This window comes from Chionomys nivalis, chromosome 2 (assembly GCF_950005125.1).
Source record: "Chionomys nivalis chromosome 2, mChiNiv1.1, whole genome shotgun sequence".
NCBI classification, from domain to species: Eukaryota; Metazoa; Chordata; class Mammalia; order Rodentia; family Cricetidae; genus Chionomys; species Chionomys nivalis.
The window spans coordinates 54,783,406-54,806,536 of NC_080087.1; the positions used below are offsets into that span (position 1 = coordinate 54,783,406).

Here is a 23,131-nt window from a genome sequence, read left to right on the forward strand (position 1 = left end):
CCCATTGAGTCATCTTGCCAGCCCTTAGCCTTACTTCTTATAGTAACTAGTCAGATTGCTTGTTATTGCAAATTTCCCAGGGAGCCAGAAAATTAATATTACTTTTGAATAGATTTCAATATTGACATAATGATGTTTTAGAATTTAAAGAAGTAATTTTTTATTACAACAAAATATTAGAACTTAGTATGAGGAATAATTTAGAAATTTTAACATGAGTTTTTAATCTTAATAATGCTTGATAGATAATGTTTATACTAAAGTAATATATATATATATATTGTTTAAGTTCTTTGATTTTTTTTACATAAAAATATCTGCAAACATTTATAGACCATGTGTTTTGTGCCAGGCATTAAGATACTGTTGATTCAAAGGAGCTTATATGTTAGATAGGAAGTCAGCAATTGAGGACCCGCAGCACCCTGTGTACGTGCTCCTCTTCTGCAATGTATACCATCTCTGTGGTTTGTTACTGAAGCTTTATTGGGTCATACAGCCTCCTACTTATTACTCTGTTGTCTATGGTGCTTTCCATGCTCCAAAGGTGTGAACTAGTTGTAAAGCACTAGCTCCTAATCCTAAAATAATTGTCTATAACTTGTCTTTTGTCCTATTGTAGAAAAAGTTGGTCATCCTCTGACATAGCATAAAATTTTAAATTTTTTTACAGTGTCCAGATCTTCTTTAATTGGGCCTTAGATTTGAATCAAAATTAATAGTGTGAAAAGGTCAAATTATTTCGCCAAAGTCCCGAGTTTGTATTAGAAGTTCTTGGTTTCATTTCTTCTTTCCGTCCATAGGATTATTTTGTCTCTTAATTAATTTCTGGCTAGGGGTACTAAGATTGCTTTTTTTTTTTTTTTTTCCTGTAGAAGGGTTTCCTAGCATTTGAAAGTTGGGTTTGAAGTATTTCATACAAGGGCATCTGGGTTTACTGATGATTCAGAACACATGTGGCGTGTTCTTTGGCTAGAGGCTAGAGGCCGACTCTTGGAACCACCCACGTAACTCTTTGCAAATCATGAAGGATTTTTGTAATTTTTTTCAATAAATGCAATTTTCCCGTTTAGTGTGTTAACACAATGTGTAATGTACTTTAAGTATGGTTGAAAATTAGCTCCCTCCCCCATGTAAAAATTAAACACAGAAGCTTAGAAATTACCATCAGTCTAAATGTGCTTGAGTTCTCTCTTCATGGTTGTCACCGATGGAAGTAAAGAAGTTTCTGGGGTTTTCATAAAGTTACTTATGTTTTTTATAAGTAACTATAAAGTATTATTTTTATTTATTCTTTGAAAAACTCATATACATCCACAATGAACTATGGTCTTGTTTATGCCCATTTCACACCCTCAACCACTCCTATATCTCCCAAAAACATCCTCCTCCCAACACCATGCCCCCTTTTCTTTTTTTAGTAGCTCATTAAGTCAAATTAGCACTGCCAATGTGAACATAGGTATGGGGACATCCTCTGGAGCACAGGAAACCTTCCAGCAGCTGTACCCACAAAGAAGTTGTACCCATAATGAACAATCATTATTGTTCATTCCCACAGGTACTATAAATTGCCAATTGTTCCTGGAGACCACCTATGCCAGAATTTTGGTTGACTTGATCTTATACAGATCTTTTAAAGTTACTTCTTTAAGTCCTTGCTACTGTGAAGAGTAGAGTTACAGTCATTCTTAACATTTTCTCACTCTTTAAAATGCTGTAGCAATGACCTTCATAGTAGGAGATTTCTAATTAGGAAGTAAGAGAATCCCAGGATAAAATCAAGTCCTTGTGATTTGGGAGCTTGCCATACAGCTCACAACGCCCTCCAACATGGTATCCCCTGCATAAAGATGATTGATAGTACAGTGAAATAAGTGATTCATAGATTTTAAGATATTTCCAAGATATATAGCTAACAACTTTTTCTATATCTAAACAACTCTACAGCTAAATTATTAAAGCAACTCATTTAAAAAATCAGCAAAAGACTATGGATATTTTGCTAAGGAATATTTTTGAATATTCAGTATACAAGTGTGGAAAAATACTTAATATAATCTTGTCATCATAAAAGTTCAAATTAAAGTCACTATTCAATATCATTATAGCCATTCAAATGACTACAATTAAATAACCTAACAGCAAACACTGGTATGAATGTGGTGATATGACTCTAGCTTTGATGTGTTGCTGGTGAGAATATAAAATGAGGTAAACACCTAAGAATGGACTTTCTCTTGACTGTAAACATTTGATCCACTGTTTGTCAAGTATTTACTTAAGATAAATAAAAACATACACAAGTAAGTAAGTAAGTATAAGTAAGCCTTATATTTAGAATAGTGGGAGTCAGTTATCTTGCTATTGGTTAGGAGAGAAATATATAGAGGAACAGAATGTCTCTTTGGTGTTGGAAGGAGATTGGAGGTATCGTTTTGAGCTCATAGTTTCTCATAGAAGGATAGAAATACATTATGTGTGTACAAACATTCAGTATCATGTTTTTCCTTTTAGACTACATTTCATGTAGTACAGTCTGGCCTCAAACTTGCTATGCAGCCAACGGGGAATTCTTGAATATTGATTCTCTTGCTTCTATCTCCCTAGTGCTGGTATTACACCATTTCTAGATTCTGATTTCTAAACATTATCCAATTTAAAAAAAGGGGGATCTCTTGAGAAATTATTTATTCCATATCTGGGGCAGACAAAATACAAGGCAATCCTAGAGCATCTTAGATATTTCAATTTAGGATTCAATTAACTATATAAAGAAATTAAAAATTGTTCCAAGTTTGGCACACAGTAGCATTTGGGAGGCTGAGGCAAGGCAAGATTGTCAGTTCAAGGTCATTTGGGCTGCATAGAAGTCCTGATTGGGAAGAGAGGGGAAGAAGAGGGAAGGGAAATTCTTATTTTGTTCTTACAATAAAAAAAAGAAACTGAACAACCAGGTGTAATGGCTCACACTTTTAATCCCAACACTTTGGAGGCAGAAGCAGGCGGATTTCTGAGTGTGAGGTCCGTTTAGTCTACATAGTGAATTCCAAGACAGCCAGAAATGCATAATGAAACCCTGTCTCAATACAAACAAGCAACAAGGAGAAAAATGTTGTCACAAGGTAAATAAATGCCTAAACTAGAAGGCCGGTAAATATTGAGAGCCACATCTTACCAGAAGTCATTAGAGCCAAGAAGTGGTAAGGAAATGAAGTCTAACATATAGTTGATATTTGAGTGTAAACATTTGTGTTAAAAATTACTAGAACCCAGTGTTAGAAAACCTCACCCTTCCTTGAGATTTTTTCCTCCCAAGAACCTTTCAGGTTCTCACAGTGAAGATGGTGGTGTGCCTTTGGACTTCTAAAGGGAAGCTGAAAATGGAAAACTATCCAGAGTCCAGTAATTTAGGCAAAGAGAACTCCAGTCGCAGATATCACTAGCATTCTTATTTTTTGGAAAAGGGGGAAAAGCTGAGAAGTACTTATGAAATCCCAGGGTCAGGCCTACTTAGCAACTGAAATCTAGTCATGGAGCTGTAGAACACATCCTCTCCCCTACCTTGTTTCAACAGGTCTAGTATAACTAAAAGAACTATAGGACATGCATGCATGTACTAAATAGTTTCCAAAGATGACATATAAAACAAGGCTGTTGAATAAATTCTATCTAATAATGTCTATATAGCTACAACAAACAGTAGAACATTAACTGAATTCCTAGATAGATATGCCAGAGATTGGGGGTTTTCAGATTGCGAATTTAAGAATAATTCTAATGTAAAAAGCAGACAGTTTAAAGCATAGGAAATGCTTGAAGGCTGGGCATGGTGATGCACACCTTCAATCTCAGCACTAGAGGTATATACATGAGGATCTTTTAGTTGGACAGCAGCCTGGTCTGTATACTAAATTCTAGGTCAGTCGAGGCTATAGTGAGACCTGTCTTTAAAAGGGTGCGGGGGGAAATACTAGAAATCTAAAACACTACAACAAACGAAGAGTAGCTATGGTAGGCTACTCAGAAATATTTGAAGTAATAAAGGCTGGAGTTAATGGCAGGTACTAAATCATAGATCTAGGACAGGATCAATACATGTCTCAGAAATGAGTACCTAGGTATATCATATTCAAACTGCAGGAAACTAAAGGAAAAGAAAAAATTATAGATGGAGTGAATGGAAGCATTGTTATAAGGGATATTTAAAGTTAAGTCTCATTAGAGACTTCTAAAGAAAACAGTATAGATAGATATAAACATATTCTACTAGCTTTGTTAAGCTGTAATTCACATACCATACGACTAACCTATGTACAGGTTCATGGTCTGTGATACATTGGGCAACCAGCACCACAATTCTAGAGCATTTTTATCACCTAGAAATACCTTCTATACCCAGGAGCGGTTACTACTCATTTTTTACCAATCCCTTTAGCATGAGCAATCATTAATCTTTTTTTTCTGCCTCAAAAATATGTCTATTCTGGACATTTCTTATAAGTGGAATCATAGGTAGTTTTTGTGCCTAGCTTTAACGTTTATCCATGTGTATCATATATCAGCACTTCATTTTTTTATCAGTGAATGACATTCCTTTCGATGCATATTTTGCATTGTGTTGATTTCTTCATTAGGTGATAGACAAGTGAAATTGTTTCTACCTTTTGACTATTATAATGTTGCTATAAATACTCACATACATAATTTGCGTAGGTTGCAGTGTATGAAATTTCCAGTTTCTCTCTAACATCTTGTTTTTTAACTTTAGTATTTTAACTGTCTTGATGGATAGTAAAGTAGTACTCATTATGGGTTTGACTTGCGTTTTATTGATAGTTGCTAGTGTTGAACACCTTTTCATGTGCTTATTATCCATTCATGTGTCTTTTCTGGAATATGTTTATTTAATCCATTGCTTATTATGCTATTCATTTTTTCATTCTTAACAGAACAGGAAATCATTTTCAAGGAGTATAGATACTATGGCTCATTGTTAGGAGGGTGCAGTTTATGGCTGCTCGGCACCACTCCCTGTATACTTGTTAGGATATGTATACGTGATAGGATACATATTGGAGAAAGCTACTTACCCCTTGGCATTCAGGAAGCCTAGAGAAGAGGAGGAGCTGGGATGGCATCCCCTTGGAGGATATACATTCAGTGCCCTACCTCCTTCCACTAGGCTCCACACTCTAAGGATTTCTGTCACCTTCTAGGAGTGCCGTAGGCCGAGGACCTTACCCTAGCATGTGATATTTGGAGGACATTCAAGATTTAAACTACATTTAAACACATTTTAAGATAGGGTTGTCTCTTTTTATTACTGAGTTAATAAGTTTTTATTCTAGATAAAAGTTACTTATTAGCTACAAGGTATGCATTTTTCTCTTTTTGTCTTGTGGATTTTTTAAAATTTCTTGTAGAAACATAAATTTAAGGTCCTTTAGTATTCAGCTACCTTACAGAGAGCAGTTGGATACTTTGCTAGACTTACTGACGATGATAATTGCCCTTGCTATTTTGTTTTTGAAAGAAAACTCATGTTTTTAATTTTTAAAAATTTATTTGTATTTTATATGTGTGGGTATTTTACACACATATGTGACTGCTTACCACATGTGTGCCTAGTGCCTATGAGGATTTCTTGGAATCCCAGTTCTTGGATGCTGGGAATTGAACCTCAGGTCCTCTGGAAGAGCAGGATGCTCTTAACCGCACCGAGCCCCTGAAAACCCAGGCATTTACAGAAGCAGTTGAATTAGTTTTTTTTTATTACCATTGTTTAAAGTATCTAAGATGAATTTTAAAATTATAACCAGAATATTAGTTTTACTTAGAGCTTTGATTACTTATTTTTATATTGAAAAAACAAAAAATTAATGTGTGTAATCATTTTAGCTAAAACATCTGAACAAAATTTTTGTTTCACAAGCTAGAATCTTACTTTTGCCTAAGATTAACAAACACTAGTTACTTTAGTGACATTTATTATGAAATACACATTTCCTTAGAGAGTCAATCTTGATACTGCTGTTAGCTGTTTATTTTTAAGAAGGCTTTACAAAAAAGAAAATGGTATGTCACGGTGTAGGACTTTTGGTAGTATATAAATTGAGCTTCATAGTTACTTAAAATTCAAGGTAATTTCTTTTTCTGATTTCATTTGTATAACAATAATTTCAAATTAAATGAGCTTTTAGGTGTTATTTCAACAACTTTCTTATATATTAACCACTAAAGGATACTTAGTAATCTAGAAACAGGGTCCTTAATTAGCTTCATTCTAATTCCCTTACAAAAAGAGGAAGATATAAGGGCATTATATTTTCATTGTTAGCATTTGAAAGAAATTATAAGAAGAAAATGAGAAGAATAAAACAGTTTTCTAGCAGGTTCAATTGCAAGTCCTCTTCTAAGGCATTCTGAGGTTATTTTGGCTCGCCAGAAGGCATAGTGGTGGAAGCATGAGACAACCGGTCATACTGTAAGGAAGCAGAAAGATCCTCAGGTTACTTCCTGTTTACTGTGGACCCCAGCATATGGTGTTGCTCACATTTAGGGTAGGTCTTCTCAACTCAGTCAGAATCTACCTTCAAAGTCATACCCAGAGGTTTGTCTCTTAGATGATTCTAGATCCTGTCAAGTTGGCAATCAAGCTTAACCATGACAGCCACAGAGTTGAGTATGATAGTTGAAATATAGTTTTATACTACCATCTAATTTGGTATAGTTCTATTTCTCCCATTTAGTAGTTTCTTAACTGTTTTGTCTTTTTGTTAAGTAGGTGTTCTTTTAGTATGCTCTTTTATTTTCCTTACTGTTTTTATGCAGTTTTAAAGATTATTTTCTTTGTGGTAATTTTACTTCCCCATCTCAAAGTGTTATTATTTGAATTAACCCTATGCAATTTTTCTGTACAGTTTTGCTCAGTTAGGGTCCATTTTCTTTTCCTTTGTGCTGTTGTCGTCATACAAAGTGTATCTTTCTACCTCATAATCCTCAGCATGATTTGATAATTATGGCTTTGTAGTCTTGTCTCTTAAATAACATAGAATAAAACAGGTATAGACAAAACTATACCTGTCTGTTGTGTTTTTCTATGTAGTCACCTTTATCCTTGCTCCTTATTTGTGTGGATTTCTGTCACTGCATATTTTCATCGCTGCCTAAAATAAAACACTCTTCAGTATTTCTGTTAGGACAGGTTGGCTCTTAACAAATTACCTCATTTTGTTTATCAAGGAATGTCTTAATCCCCTACCCCCTTCAAATAATCATCTTTATAAAGGATAATTTTGCTAGATACTGGATTCTTTGTTGATGATTTTCTCCTTTGATAACTCTGTCATCCCAACTACCTTTCAGACTCTGTGGTTTCTAAATAAGCCATCTATGAATCTCACCAAAGCAATTTTGTATGTGATGACATTTTTCTTCTGGCACTTTAAAATAATGTCTTTGTCTTTTGGCAGTTTGATTATGATATGTAACTTTCTTTGAGTTTATCTTACATTAAGTCTTGTTTTTTATACATACTTTTAATTAGAAATTTGTTAGTCATTTCCTCAAATACTCTCCCTGCTTCTCTCTTTTTATCTCCTTGTTCTGAGGCTCACATTGTATTTGCAAGTGGCATGTTTAATGGCATCCCAAAGATCTCTGAAACTTTATTTTTTAAATTCATTTTTATTCCTCAGATTTGAGAATTTAAATTGATCTGTTTTCAAGTTCACTATTTTTTAAAACCAGTTCAGTGACAAGATACCAGCCATGTTCAATGTGTTAACAGTCTACCTGGAAGTAGACTTAGATCCCATATGCTAAGGGTCTAGTGTAAAGGGGCCACCACTCTTCTTGCATGCCAATCACAAGTGCTTCTGAACGGCAAACTGTAAAATGAGAGTCCCTTGACTTACTCTCCTCGTGTTTCATTAATTGCTAGAGCACCCAACAGAACTCAAACAGTTTATTCATTAAAAATATTATGGGGGTACAGGTGAATAAACAGATTAAAGAGATATGCAGGGGAAGGGGGCTGGCAGAGTTCGTGGGTCATATGGCATGTTTCCCTTTAGGAACTTCTGTGTGTTCAACAGTCCAAATGTTCTTCAAACCCAGCCCTTTTTGAGCTTCTGTTGCTGTGTCATCACATGGGCCTGATTAGTTGTATCATTGGACATTAGTTGTCACCTGTTTGCCCTCCCTGGAAGTTAGGGGTGGGGCTAAAAGTTCCAGCCTTCCCTGATTGATTCCTCTGGCAACCTGTTCTGCATGCATCCAGGGACTCCTCATCTTGTTAATATACAAAATACAACAAAGAATGGCTAGGTCTGTGGTTTGGGAGTAAAGTACTTGCCTAACATGTACCATATTCCTGGGTTTCATGAACAGCATTGTGCACTGAACAAAAACAAAGACACATTACAGATGCAAAGGCTTTAAGAGCTTTATTCCAAGAACCAGGGACATAGAACAGATATGTATTTTTCCTCGTGTAACAAAATCTTAGATAATTTCAGTTACTTTGTTTTTCAAATCCAAAGTTTCTATTTAGTTCATTTAATAGCATATGTTTTCCCTGATACTTTCCATTCAGTAAGACTTGTTCGCATACTTCCCTTTTTCCTAGATAAATACATGTGTCCGCATACTTCCCTCTGTGTCCTAGATACATAGATGTGTCTTCATACTTCCCTCTGTGTCCTGGATACATAGACGTGTCTTCATACTTCCCTCTGTGTCCTGGATACATAGACATCTCTTCATACTTCCCTCTGTGTCCTGGATACATAGACGTGTCCGCATACTTCCCTCTGTGTTCTAGATACATAGACATCTCTTCATACTTCCCTCTGTGTTCTAGATACATAGACATGTCTTCATACTTCCCTCTGTGTCCTGGATACATAGACGTGTCCGCATACTTCCCTCTGTGTCCTGGATACATAGACGTGTCTTCATACTTCCCTCTGTGTCCTGGATACATAGACGTGTCCGCATACTTCCCTCTGTGTCCTGGATACATAGACGTGTCTTCATACTTCCCTCTGTGTCCTGGATACATAGACGTGTCTTCATACTTCCCTCTGTGTCCTGGATACATAGACGTGTCCGCATACTTCCCTCTGTGTCCTGGATACATAGACGTGTCTTCATACTTCCCTCTGTGTCCTGGATACATAGACGTGTCTTCATACTTCCCTCTGTGTCCTGGATACATAGACGTGTCTTCATACTTCCCTCTGTGTCCTGGATACATAGACGTGTCTTCATACTTCCCTCTGTGTCCTGGATACATAGACGTGTCTTCATACTTCCCTCTGTGTCCTGGATACATAGACGTGTCTCCATACTTCCCTCTTTCCTAGGTAAATAGTCGTTAGGTTCTTTGGGATATTAGTTCCTGGTTAGGAAGTTTTTGTCCAGTAAGTTCAGTGTATAGCATACATCAAGGATAGTTTTCTGAAATGCTTTTTCACTCCGCGTCTAAAAGCTGTTGTCCTCTTTTTTAAAATCGTTCTGCCCTTTAATCCATGGCTATCAGCGGTTAGGCCGCAAGAGTCACTGCCTGAGGGAATTCTGTTCCTTCAGGTAGAGACTCTTTCAAAAATTATGTGGGGAACTTATCTAAATCTCTATCCCTCTAAAGAATTCAAGATTGAAAGGTTGAGGTGGAATTCTCAGAGAGGTGATTAGCAAGCAGCTCACTTCTCTCCAGAAGCCCTCCTATGTGGCCCTACCCTCCTTAAAAACCCTTCTGTATCTGTCTCCTCCCTACCACTTACTTCCTGTCAGCTGGGTGATGATGCAGCCTCTTGACCCCAGGTGAATTTTATTTAATCAAACACATCTTTGTATCATTAAACAAATGTCCCAGAGCACAAGCCAAAGTAACATACCTTAGCCGGGTGGTGGCGGCGGGGCACGTCTTTAATCCCAGCACTTGGGAGGCAGACGCAGGCGGATCTCTGTGAGTTCGAGGCCAGCCTGGTCTACAGAGCTAGTTCCAGGACAGGCTCCAAAGCTACATAGAAACCCTGTCTCAGGGGTGGGAGGTAAGTAAAATACCTTAAAATAATGTACCACAACAGTAAGCCCATATTTTCTGTCTTATTTGTAATATTTTCTTGAAAACTAGACATTTTCAAGTTAATAGGAATTCTTTAAGTCAGATTGTCCACACCTTCAGTGTTTGTATTTGTTTGCTTTTATTTCCTTACTTTGCTCACAGATTTTGTGTAGTCACCGTTTTTGATCTTTCTGCACAGCTGTCCTAATACAGTTATCCTAATACAGTTAATGGACCAACTATTTTTTTAAATGCTTTGAACTAGATTTTCTCAAATCTTTTAAAAAATGTTTGTACTTGTTTAAGAATTTCATAGTATATATTTCGATCATATTACTTCACCTACCCAAACTCCTTCCGGATCCCTACTTCCCTACATACAACCCCAAATTTATGTTCTTTTTCTCCAAACAAAACAACAACAAAACCCCACGAAAACCATGGAGTTGGATTTGTATTGCCCACTTACTCTGGAGTATGAGGGCTGCCATGGAGTGTGGTTGATAGACCAGTGTCATTCCTTTGAAGGAAACTGAAGGAGAGCCAGTAGCTCTCCATTGTGAAGCTTCTTGCTAGCGGGGGCACTTTTTGCCCACTTGCTGCTTTCTCACTTCGTCCCAGCATTTATGGAAGGATACTTGCGTGTTTCTTGAGACACATGTAAAAGCGGGCCTTCTCAGGCCTTTCCTGGGCATATGCAAGGACCTATGAATGTACGTAGCCTACCTAGAAGTCTCTCTTTCTTGCTTTCAGGTTTCTGTGCATTCTCTTTAAAATCTTAGTCTTCCTTAAATTTCAGATGTCACTTTCTCTAGGAAGCCTTCATAGGTTCTCACAGATGGTTGTTGTATCTCTACATGTAACTGGGTTGTCATTGCAGCACCCATTATGCCATCCTATTATTTCCTGATTATGTATCTCTATCTCCAAATAGAATATAATGTCCATGAGGTCAGGGACCGTAAATATGAGTAGTATGTGATTTATTATCTAACATTGGACTTTGGAAAGTTGTTTAATGTATAGAAAACTTACAGCTGTATTTGAGTTATTCTCACTATTAGTCATATAAGTATAGGACTATTGTATGAATAAAGTAGACTCTTGAAATAATAAAAATAAATGAGAAACTCCAAAGGACTATTTATAAAAGGAGAAAATTAAACATCTAGCATAGTCATATGTCATAAATGTCTCCTCATACAGAGAAGTATAATGCAATGTGATGTGTTGCTGAAGTTGACAAACTGGTGTAGAACTAGATAATGTATGTTACAGCCTTTGAAGTCTGAAAAGTCTCTTGTGCAGCTTATTCAACTTGTAACAAGAGCTGTCAGTCATATAGCACCATTCGGGTAGGATGTGGAGCATCTCAATGAAACATTTGTTACTGAAGTAGGCAATTAGGTTTGTTATATTGAAATATTTTGAAATTTTTATATCTTTTCAATGTTTTTACTATTGCTAGTTAAAACTTTTGTATCATCCCCATCTTTATAAGCAAAGAAGATTTATTTAAACATCATTAGGAGGCACTCTTTTCTACCACGTCTTGCCAGGTGTTTGAAAACGATTATGTGACACATTTTGCCAAATCATTCTTTAAAACCTTTGTTAGACCTTCTGGATTGGACAGCGTCTTTCAGAATGGAAATTCAAAACAGAAGAAATTTGAGGACTGGCAAGATGATGGCACAGCAGTTACATCTGGCAACTCATGACTATCTGTAACTCTGACTTCATGGGGGACTCCCATATCTGTGGTCCCCAGGTGTACCCACATACACTACAGACACCTACACACATACACATAATTAAAAATAAGAAAATTGAAATGTGTTGTGGTACTAGGTTTTCTTTTAACTTAAGTGATATTAAAATTCTTATCACAAAATAAGTATACAAGGTGATAGATGTATTAATTAGCTTTATTTAATCATCTTACAATATATTCATAGCATACATGCACTATATAATTAACTGTTTTTATTATAAATTTTACCTTAAGATTTCTGGAGACAAGGAAATAAATATTTTCTTAGATTCACATGTCACCTAGAAGTAGCTAATACCCTAAATCTTTAAGAATTCAAGATACTTTATTAGATTAAAATACGTTTTATTAATTTTGAAAAATATTCTTAAAGATATGTAACATATTTTAGTGTAGTGTAATGGATAGGTTCCTGGACTGAAGGCAAGATTCTTCACTAGGCTGCAGCTCTCTATAGCATCAGTTATCTACCGGAGACTTCTCAGAGAAGCTGCTGCTTTTAGAGCGCGCTCTCTCAGCTGAGCCTAATCCTAACTAATGAAGTTGAAATAGAGTAGTTTATCTCTAATAAGACTTTACGACGTGTGGTAGCACACACTTACAGAACTCTTATAAGGCGACAACAGATCTGGTCCGTACCATGTAAAGATAAACATTGCTGTTGTGGAATCACAGATTTGACAGTAGAAAGTGCTGCTTATAACGCAGTTGATTTATATACTTACTTTTGTACAGAATCTCTCTAACATTTGAGTTTCTTATTTTGTTTCTCTTCTCTGATACCCATTCTATATTAGAATTGTTAGTGTTATTGCCAAGGAATTCATTTGTAGTTGTTTGGTATGTGTGAGGCACCAAACCATCTCTAGGGACCAGAGAAAAGTAGATCTGTGTTAATGCCGTGAGTATGGCTGTGAATGGTACTGAAAGTATTCAGAATGGGAAATTAAATAAGATGGAATTCTTATTAGATCATATGCCCATTTCCTCTTTTATCATAGTTGATGTTTTCATGTACTTTTTTCTTCAGATATGTTCAGGCTTTTACTTCTTTCTTTTGTCCCTGAGCAATTATTCTATTTTGTTGACTATTCTTTTATTTGTTAGTGTTTAGTAAACACATCGCATGTGTTGTGCTTGAGTCCTGAAATTACTGTGTTCTTCAAACATAAACAGTTCTATCAAGACCCAAAGAATTTGTCATAGAGTGAGTCAAGGAAACATAATTTTAAATAAAACAATAACTGAGAAGTTAAAAGGTTAAGGAAGCCAACATTAACTTTTTTAGAAATTGAGTGTTTAAATTAATGTTGAATAAAAAGGTGATTGATTTCAGGTTTTGTCAGTCTGCTTTTAAATCTAATCTCAGTTACTAAAACATGCCTTAGGCCAGCAGTTCTCAACCTTTGGGTCACATCAGATACCCTGCATATCATATATTTATTTACATTATGATTCTTAACAGTAGCAAAATTACAATTATGAAGTAGCAAGAAAATAATTTTACGGTTTGGGGTGAACACAACATGAGAAACTGTTAAAGGGCCACAGTGTCAGGAAGATAGAGAACTTAGACTGTTTTAGTCCATGTGATACTTGGCAAAGTTGTTTCTTAGAAAGAAATAAGTACAAAAAAAATTTAGTCTGGTGTGTTGTGCATAGTTTCTACCTTCTCCCTAAACCATATATCCCCAGATTTTTGTAATTCCAAAGCTTAAGAATAGAAAATAATTTCTGACTCCTACTAAGCAGAAAATGTGAAAAGTGGTATATAGTTTTTAAAGATACTTCATTAGTAGAAATTAAAATTTGTAATTGTTTCTCTTAGGCATTTTAACCAAAATTCCATTAAGATACGTGGATCATAAAAAATACTATCCTAGGTCCTTACAGTTTCTTGTGAAATGTTACTAGTGATTCTGTAAATCACTGATCTTGAATTTACTTGTCAGCTTACAGGAAACATTTCTGTCTTTCCATCCTTCAGCCTCCCTCTAGTTAAGCATATTTGCCATTAATTCAACTGTGTTTTATATGTACAAGGGTAGTTTTTAAACTTTTATTCGTGAGATATTTAGAAAACATGTAAACAGGTCATCAGTAGACTGAGATCTTTTTTAGATCCACTCATAACCAATTTTCTTTATTTGAAGAATTTTAAACTGTGTTTTTTTATTTTATTTTATTTTATTCTTTTTTAATTAAAATATCCGCCTCCTCCCCGTTTCCCATTTCCCTCCCCCTCCTCCCACATATTGCCCCTTCCCCCTATCCCTACTCCTCTTCTCCTTCCCCCCACTCCATTCCCCCTCCCTCTTGATACTGAAGAGCAGTTCAAATTCCCTGCCCTGCGGGAAGACCAAGGTCCTCCCACTTCTATCTAGGTCCAGGAAGGTGAGCTTCCAAACAGGCTAAGCTCCCACAAAGCCAGTTCATGTATTAGGATCGAAACCTAGTGCCATTGTCCTTGGCTTCTCATCAGCCTTCATTGTCCGCCATGTTCAGAGAGTCCAGTTTCAACCCATGCTTATTCAGTCCCAGTCTAGCTGGCCTTGATGAGCTCCCAATAGATCAGTTCCACTGTCACAGTGGGTGGGTGCACCCCTCGTGGTCCTGACTTCCTTGCTCATGTTCTCCCTCCTTCTGCTCCTCATTTGGACCTTAAGAGCTCAGTCCGTTGCTCCAAATTGGGTCTCTGTCTCTATCTCGATCCATCACCAGATGAAGGTTCTAAGGTGATATGCAAGATATTCATCAGTATAGGATAGGGTCATTTCAGGTTCCCTCTCCTCAGTTGCCCAAGGTACCAGCTGGGGACATCTCCCTGGACACCTGCGAGCCCCTCTAGAGTCAAGTCTCTTGCCAACCCTAAGATGGCTCCCTTAATTAGGATATATATTTCTCTGCTCCCGTATCCACCCTTCCTATATCCCAACCATCCCATTCCCCCAAGCTCCCCTCATCCTCCCCTTCTCACGTTTCTCACCTCATTTCCATTTGTGATCCTAGAGAAGCTAAATAAGAAAGTGAACCCAAAGAAAAATGTATAGTCATCTGCCTGGATAGGGAAAGTAGACAAGATTGCCAGGCAAAAACTGGGAACTTGCGGATGAGGTGGCATGTTTTTTTTTTTTTTTATTGAAAAAATTTCCGCCTCCTCCCAGCCTCCCATTTCCCCCCTCCCCCCACTCCTCTCCCCCTCCCTCTCCAGTCTGAAGAGCAGTCAGGGTTCCCTGCCCTGTGGGAAGTCCAAGGTCCTCCCCACTCCATCCAGGTCTAGGAAGGTGAGCATCCAAACTGGCTAGGCTCCCACAAAGCCAGTACATGCAATAGGATCAAAACCCAGTGCCATTGTCCTTGGCTACTCATCAGCCCTCATTGTCCACCATGTTCAAAGAGTCCGGTTTTATCCCATGCTTTTTCAGCCCCAGTCCAGCTGGCCTTGGTGAGCTCCCAATAGATCGGCCCCACTGTCTCAGTGGGTGGGTGCACCCCTTGTGGTCCTGTCTTCCTTGCTCATGTTCTCCCTTCTTCTGCTCCTCATTTGGAGATCCTCAGTCCGGTGCTCCAGTGTCATCTTGAATTTTGCATGCAAATGGATGGAAATAGAAAACACTATCCTGAGTGAGGTAACCCAGACTCAAAAAGATGACCATGGGATGTACTCACTCATAATTGGTTTCTAGCCATAAATAAAGGACATTGAGCCTATAATTTGTGATCCTAGAGAAGCTAAATAGGAAGGTGAACCCAAAGAAAAACATATAGTTATCCTCCTGGATATTGGAAATAAACTGTGTTTTTTGGAAACAATTTTATTTAGAAATAAATGTACTACATAATTTGCTTTTTTAAAATAATTTTTTATTCTCTGAAATTAAGCTTCATAACTGCTAGTACAAATAGAAACTAAATTTCAGTGTAGTGACCACACAGTTTCTAAGTTTTCAAAAGTAGCATGGCTGGTAGTTCAGAATACTGCAGCCCACAGCTGGTTATGTAGAGCGGTGATAAAGGATTTGCCTCACACATGAAATCCTAGTTATCAAAGTTTGGTCCCAGCACTCAAATAATAATTAGAATATTGTAGCCTAGGAATTCTAGATCTTATCCATTGTGAAACTGACCATTCTAGTATTGCTCTGCTTTATATAATCAATTGTAAATATGTTGTTTCTGTTTGTAACAATACCTTAAAAATGCGACAGTGGATGTGGTGTTGCACACCTTTATTCCCAGCCCTCTGGAGGCAGAGACAGGTTGGATCTGTGAGTTCCAGAATATTCAGGGCTACATAAAGAGACCCTGTCTCCAGGGTGGGGGAAAGGGAGACCAGTGTTATTTATAATAAAATGTTCACAGTCTTTTCTTGATGTTTTCCATAAATCTCATCCAGAAATGGGAAATAGTCATCAATAAAATAGCCACTTCTACCAAAAGAAAAGGCCACGTGATGAGAGTGAGGAAAAGGTAATGGGCAGAAAGAAGCTCGGAGATTTTTTACAGAAATAGCTCAGTGGCGGTGAATGGCAGCAGGAGAAACGTGGACGTGTTCTTCCATCACTGCTCTTTTCTGTTTGATTAGAAAATGGCACACACCCAAGAGGAACCAGGGACAGCGCTCTGAGGATAGGAACCACTCCATAGCCCTGCCAGATTCGGGGAAGAATGGTGCCTCTGCTTGATTTTTTGTTGTTGTTATTTAACCTTGGCATGGATTTTGGTTTTGTGGCAGTTTTTTTTTTTCCCTTTCTCCTTTTGAGTCTTACTAGTATTTCTTTCTTTTCAAAAAGAGACTTAGTTTTTATTTATGTGTGTGCATGAGAACTTGTGTGAATTTATGTGCACCATGTGTGCGGAACTCATGGAGGCCACAAGAGGGGAGGGGAGGTCCTGGGAACTAAACCCAGATCTTTCAAGAGCAGTGAGTACTAAGCCATCTCTCCAGCCTCTCATTTCTTTCTTTATCGTGGCTGTGCCCAGGTTGTGTGCTGGTCAGTCAGTGCCAGTTTTCCTTCTGAAAAGTGTGCATTCTTGTTGGTTTTTCACTTTTGGTTCACCCACCCCATCACATTGTATCTCCCTGTAAAACCATTCCATCAAATAGGAATTTTAAATATGCAGAAGTCCATTTCTATTACATACAATTGATCTATAAGTTGTTTTGTTTTGTTTTCCTCCCAACAGCAAAATTTTGTCTTTACTTCCCTTCCTATCCCCAATAGCAAAATTTCATACATGGGAACTTTTTTTTTCTCTTTCTCTTAGAGCTATCTCTATCTTAAGGAAGCCTCTAAGGTAAAAACATAAATGCAAAGAGTAGTCATTGATTTTAGTACATGTCCAGTGACTTTTGTAAGCTTTGTAGCACTGTCAGATACTTAAAACTAGTCAGAATGGAATAATAAAGTAGCTACATATCTTTTAACCAAAACTGCACAACATTTAGATAATATACTACAGTGGCTATGATTACAAAATGTTTACAAATGTTTTATTCTTATGTATAGTTAAGACAAATGGCTATGACTAATTTTTTCTCCTACCTTATGTAAGTTATATCGCCGTTAGATCATTTAAATGACTTGCTTTCTGAATGTTTTATCGTTACATGTGTCCCAAGACTAAACTTTATAATGTGTTACATTTTAGGTCAGAAGACATGTCTTCATCTACATGGCATCTTTCCTTACCTCTATGTGCCATATGATGGTTATGGACAGCAGCCAGAAAGCTATCTTTCTCAGATGGCATTCAGTATCGACAGAGCACTTAATGTGGCTTTAGGCAATCCATCTTCCACTGCTCAGCATGTGTTCAAAGTATCATTAGTATCAGGAATGTAAGTATATGATAATATTCTTTAAATTTTGCTTTTCTGTTTTTCTTTTGTTATTTTAATTAGAGGAAAATGCTTAAATAAAATATATCTTGTTCATTGTTTTTAAACTTTTATAATAATGGAACTAAGGTGAATTTTTTGAGACTTTGTAAAGTAACTTTTTACTTGAATGAAAAGTAAATGGCTTCCAGTTGTTTTTGTTTTAACCTTTCCCATTTCTCTGCTTCCTTGAACTAAAGAAATACATGTAATTCATATTTACTTTATGGCACCTTTTCTTTATATACTGTTCTAGATCCTTGGAATGTTGCTCTGTCTCTTGTCACTATACTGAACACCTGAGACAATCAATTTATAAAGAGGAAATATTTAATTTGGGTTGCATTTTATAGATTCCATTTATATGCCCATAGTCCATTGATCTGGTTGCTATGAGCCTGTGTCGAGAAAGTACATCATTACAGGAACTGTAACTGAACAAATTGTTCATCATAGGCCAGGAAACAGGAAAGGAAAAGGAAGAGACTATTCCTTAAGTCCCTTTGAGAGCATGCTTCTAATGATTTAAAGACCCTCACTAGACTACCTTTAAAGGTACCTTCTCAGTAGTGCCTTTAAGTCATGGACATTTGGAGGCTATCCAAATTCTAAACTATTTTACTTGCATATTGCTAAACAAAACAAAAATCCTTAGAGGTTATATTCTAATAACAAGAAAAGGTAATAAATAACCAGTACATATTGATGAAATAGATTTATTTATCTGTTACATGATCATTGGTGTAGAAGAGGAGAAGATGGAAAACACTAAGAAGATAAGACTTGTAACAGTTGTAGATAGGGTGCTCAGAAAGGGTCTCATGATAGGATCAGTGACGCTGGTATCATATGGCTACAGAATGTGAAAGAGTAAGTTGGAAATGAGTAAGCAGGAGTTCGGTGGCTGGAGTGGAAGAGGAGTTAGGCGAGAATGACAGAAGGAGAGTAGGTAGATATGTTGGGAGAAAAAGATCATGTAGACCACTAATTTTCAAGGTATATTTTCCATACTTTGGTTTCTAGTATCTCCAGCATATTTGATTTGAAAGTTGTGAGATTGTGGTTTTCAGATCTCTGAGGACAGGGACTGTATCTGGACAATGGCATGGTGAAATCCAGGACTTTCCATGGGCCATTTTAGCCAGACTCTGAGTCCAAGTAGAACACTAAGTCAGGTCTCTTATATAGAGACTTGAGACTTCTGTAATAGCTTTGTTGTATTCTTTCTTTTTGAATTACATTGTAGTAGAAGATACCTCACAGCTCCTGTCTCCATTTTTCTCCTTTATCTTGGATCAGATCAGTATCTAAGCCTGATGGTCACCCCAGCCTCTTTGTCTCCCTGGTCCTTTCCTTTCACACATTCTCCGTAAAAAAAAAAAAAAAAAAAAAAAAAAAAAAAAAAAAAATCCACGCACTGCATTTCTTTCTTAGAGAGCTTGAGCTAAATGAGAAACTGTTGAATTTTCTTCTGAGCTGCTGCATGGCACTAAGCAGCCAAGGTCTGACTTGAACTAACTAGAATTTCTTTAGCAACTATATAGGGGAACACAGATTTTGGAAGACATACAGATACAATGTGACTATTTTATCAGTCTAGGTAATAAAGTCTGGTGGCTTGAACTAGGGTAGTAGCGAGGGAGTAATGCAAAGATCACTGTCTTAATGTATCTGAGGGTTGTCGAGATTTACTGTTGAGTGGTTGAGAGCTGTGGGATATGTCAAGAGTGACAACAGGACTTTTTGCTCAGAATTTTGAGTCTGTATCGGTGGAGCGTATTAGAGGAAATACTTGGAGTCTGTGCTTGGACATTTTGGGTTTATATGTCTTTACTATCAAAGTATAGACCTTACATTTTTCTACTTTCTTACATCTTAATCTAGACTTTCCTTTGGATAGTATTTTTTTTAGTTGAATTCTTTTTTTTTTCTATTGTCTGACTCCAAGTCAGTTAAAAACAAAAGGCAGTCTTTTCATAATGTAATTGGGTCATTTAAAAAAAATCTTGTCGTGCTTGTGAAATAAACCTAAACCTTTAACCATAGCTACATGATCTGATGTCTATTTACTTCCTATTTGCTGTGTTCCATCTAGAGACACAATCTTTGCTTTCAGTTCTTATGTATACTAGACTGTTCCCCACTGAGTTTTTGGTACAAGCATGACTACTTTAAGTAGCATGTTGTCACGATTGTTAGTATTCTGTGTATTAGTCCACTCTTTCTTTATTTGAGCACTTAACTTGAATTACTCTAATTTTTTCTCTTAATTTTATGTTTTTCCACTAGCTTAAAAGTTCAGTCAGAGAAAGAGCCATGTTTACTTGTTTATTAGTACACACTAGTACCTTTTCACACTGTTGAGCATCTTATTAGCCAAAAGAGAGACAATAATAGGATATAGATGTAGCTGTGGAAAAGATACAACTACAGATGCTGAGCGAGTACTTGTTTGGGGGACTGTGTCACATGGTCATAGAGGCTACGTTGCAGTAGTCTGAGTGCTGAAACCCCTGGGATGCTGGTAGTCAGTCCAAGTCTAAAAAGCCTCAGAACCAGAAAGATTGATGGTATAATTCTCAGCTTCAGGCTGTTGATGTGAGTCCTAGAAACTCACATCAAGATTTTGGAGAGTTTGAACATATGATCTCTAAGAGCAGAAGAGAAACTGTGTTCCAGTTCTGGGAAAAGGAGAGAAAAATCATCTTTTCTCTGTCTTTTTTGTTTACAGTGTGATTTGGATTGTGCTCACCTGCATGTAAATAAATCTTTCATACATATTCCCCAACTAAGCAAGCTAAAATTATTCAGAGACTTTCAATGGCTAAGACAAATAGAAGGCTATGTATAGAATGTCTATATATAGTTATATATATATGAAATTCTATAGCTATATATATATTCATATATATATATATGAAATCAGATTTCCAAATAATTTTGGTTTAATAGTTAAAGACTTACTCAGTATATGAAATAAAGAGACTAATGGAAAAAAACACTAAAGATTGTTAACAAAGATGATATGGACCACATTAGCAGAGGTTTTCTTCCCATTTATTTGGGTAAAGTTGACCTATGTCCCAAGAACTGTTTGTATATATAAAAAAAATACCACAATAGTAGGAGAAAGTTGGAATTTACCAGTAAGAAAATGAGATTCCTTCTGTATTAGTCAAGGTTTTCTAGGGGAACAGAGTTGGTAAAATATATATATTCACATATAAAGGGGATTTATTAGAATGGCTTCCAGGCTGTGGTCCTGCTAGTCCAACAATGACTGTGTCCCAACAAAAAGTTCAAGAATCCCTCCAAAAATTGTCCAGCCTGTGGGGCTGGATGTCTCTGCTGAAGTTCAGTGTACGTGTCTGAATCCTGAAGAAGTAGGCTGAAGGAATGCCTCGGCTGCAGGATAGATGAACTTGCCAGTGAGATTGAGGGCAAACAGGGAAAAAACTTCTTTCCACATCCTTTATATACATTTAGGGTTGGTCTTCCTTCTTCTAATAGTGCAATCAAGAAAATTCCCTCACATGTATGCCCCACTGCTTGGGTTTTTAGTTAATTCCAGATATGGTCAATTAGATACTCAAGATCACAGTGCTATACATCTTTTATCCCTTTCTTCATAGAGATAGCAGCAAAATTTAGAAGCAATTGTTGCAAGGGAGAGGGCCACCTGGCTAGCTTAGCACCGAAATAACCACACAGAAATTGTATTAATTAAAACACTGCTTAGCCCATTTGTTTTAGCCTCTTATTGGCTAATTCTCACATCTTGATTTAACCCTTTTCTATTAATCTATATTGCCATGTGGCAGTGGCTTATCGGGAAAGATTCAGCATGTCTGACTCTGGGAAGCTCCCTGGCAGCTCTCACTCTGCTTTCTTCCTCCCAGAATACAGTTCTGTCTTCTCCGCCTACCTAAGTTCTGCCCTATCAAGGGCCCAAAGCAGTTTTCTTTATTAATTAACCAATACAAGCAACACATAGAAAGAAGGACCTCCTATGCCAAGCAATAGCGTCATACTTCACATCAACCTCTGGCCTCTACATGCACATGCACACACGCATACTACATACATGTGTGCACATATGTGAGCATACATGCCACACACATAGGAAGAGGGAGTGATTTCTATCCATCCATCCATCCATCCATCCATCCATCCATCCATCCATCCATCCTTTTTGGTTTTTCAAGACAGGGTTTCTTTGTGTAGCTTTGAAGCCTGTCCTGGAACATGCACTGTAGATCAAGCTGGCCTCGAACTCAAACTCAGATCCACCTGCCGCTGCCTCCCAAGTGCTGGGATTAAATGTGTGCACCACCACTGCCCAGTGTGAATATTATGTGGGATGGTGAGGTGACTCAGTGTTTAAGAACATTTCTTGCAAAGGACCAGGGTTCAGTTCCTAGCATGTAGAACATGTGGCTCACAGATGTATAACTTTAGTTTCAGGACATTAAGCTGACACTTTGTTCTGGCCTAATTGGACACCAGGCACATGTGTGGTATACTCACATACACATAAAATTAATAAATCTTAACAATAAAGGATGAAAGACAGAGTTGATCAGAGAATACAGTTCTGAGAGAGGTGAGTTAAGCTGAGATCTGATGAAGATGGAAAGGAAGCTATACAAAAGCCAGGAGCAGAGCTTTCCAGGCTGAGGAGATAGCTAGCCAAGGGGATACACGAGGAAGGATCAGATACAAGCAAGGGATCAAATTAGAGAGCCCAAAGTGGGGTAAAATAGGGAAAAAGAACTGTGAGTGATAATCACAAGGTTAAAGTGAGAGACAAGGATGAGATGGAAGCACATTTTAGATGTTGGAAACTAGCAAAATTAAAATTTTAATAGAAATTACTTGGTAACAATAATAATAGAGATAGCTCTGACCCAGAATATGAGAAATTGCTTTTAAATTTTTAAAACTTTATTATTTTGTGAGTATGTATACAGTGTCTGGTGAGTGTGGGCACCTGTGTGCTGTGGCATATAGATGGAATCAGAGGATAATCTCAGGTGTTGTCTTCATCTTCTGCCTTGACTTGAGATAAGGGTTCTCTGCAGTGTTTTTCTGCTGTATACTAGGCTGCATGCGCTGGCCCATGAGCTTCCCGGGATTCTCTGGCCTCTGCTTTCCTTCTCCATGTAGGAAAGGTGAGCTTGCAGGCACCTGTGTCGTGCACCTGGCTTTACATGCAGGTGTTACTGGAGTTTGAATGACAAGCACTTTTACCCGCTGAGTCAGCTCACTAGCTCCTAATTACGCATCTTTGAAGATTCACGGTTTATCAGATGCATTAGAATTTTATTTTAGGTCCTTCAAAATTATATGGAAACCTCACTTCTTCTGCCTTCATTGAAAATCTCTCTCCTTAGTATGATCTGCA

At 37.2% G+C, this 23,131-nt stretch overlaps 1 protein-coding gene across 5 annotated transcripts in view; it reads left to right on the plus strand.

Annotated features, from left to right (window-relative positions):
* Positions 1–23,131, plus strand: part of Rev3l (REV3 like, DNA directed polymerase zeta catalytic subunit) — a 136,580-nt gene that overhangs the window by 25,503 nt on the left and 87,946 nt on the right. For all 5 annotated transcript variants that reach the window (XM_057762652.1, XM_057762653.1, XM_057762656.1 and 2 more), the window contains one exon: positions 17,499–17,688. In XM_057762652.1, the coding sequence (XP_057618635.1) occupies positions 17,499–17,688 (190 nt within the window). The remainder of the gene's footprint in view (positions 1–17,498; positions 17,689–23,131) is intronic.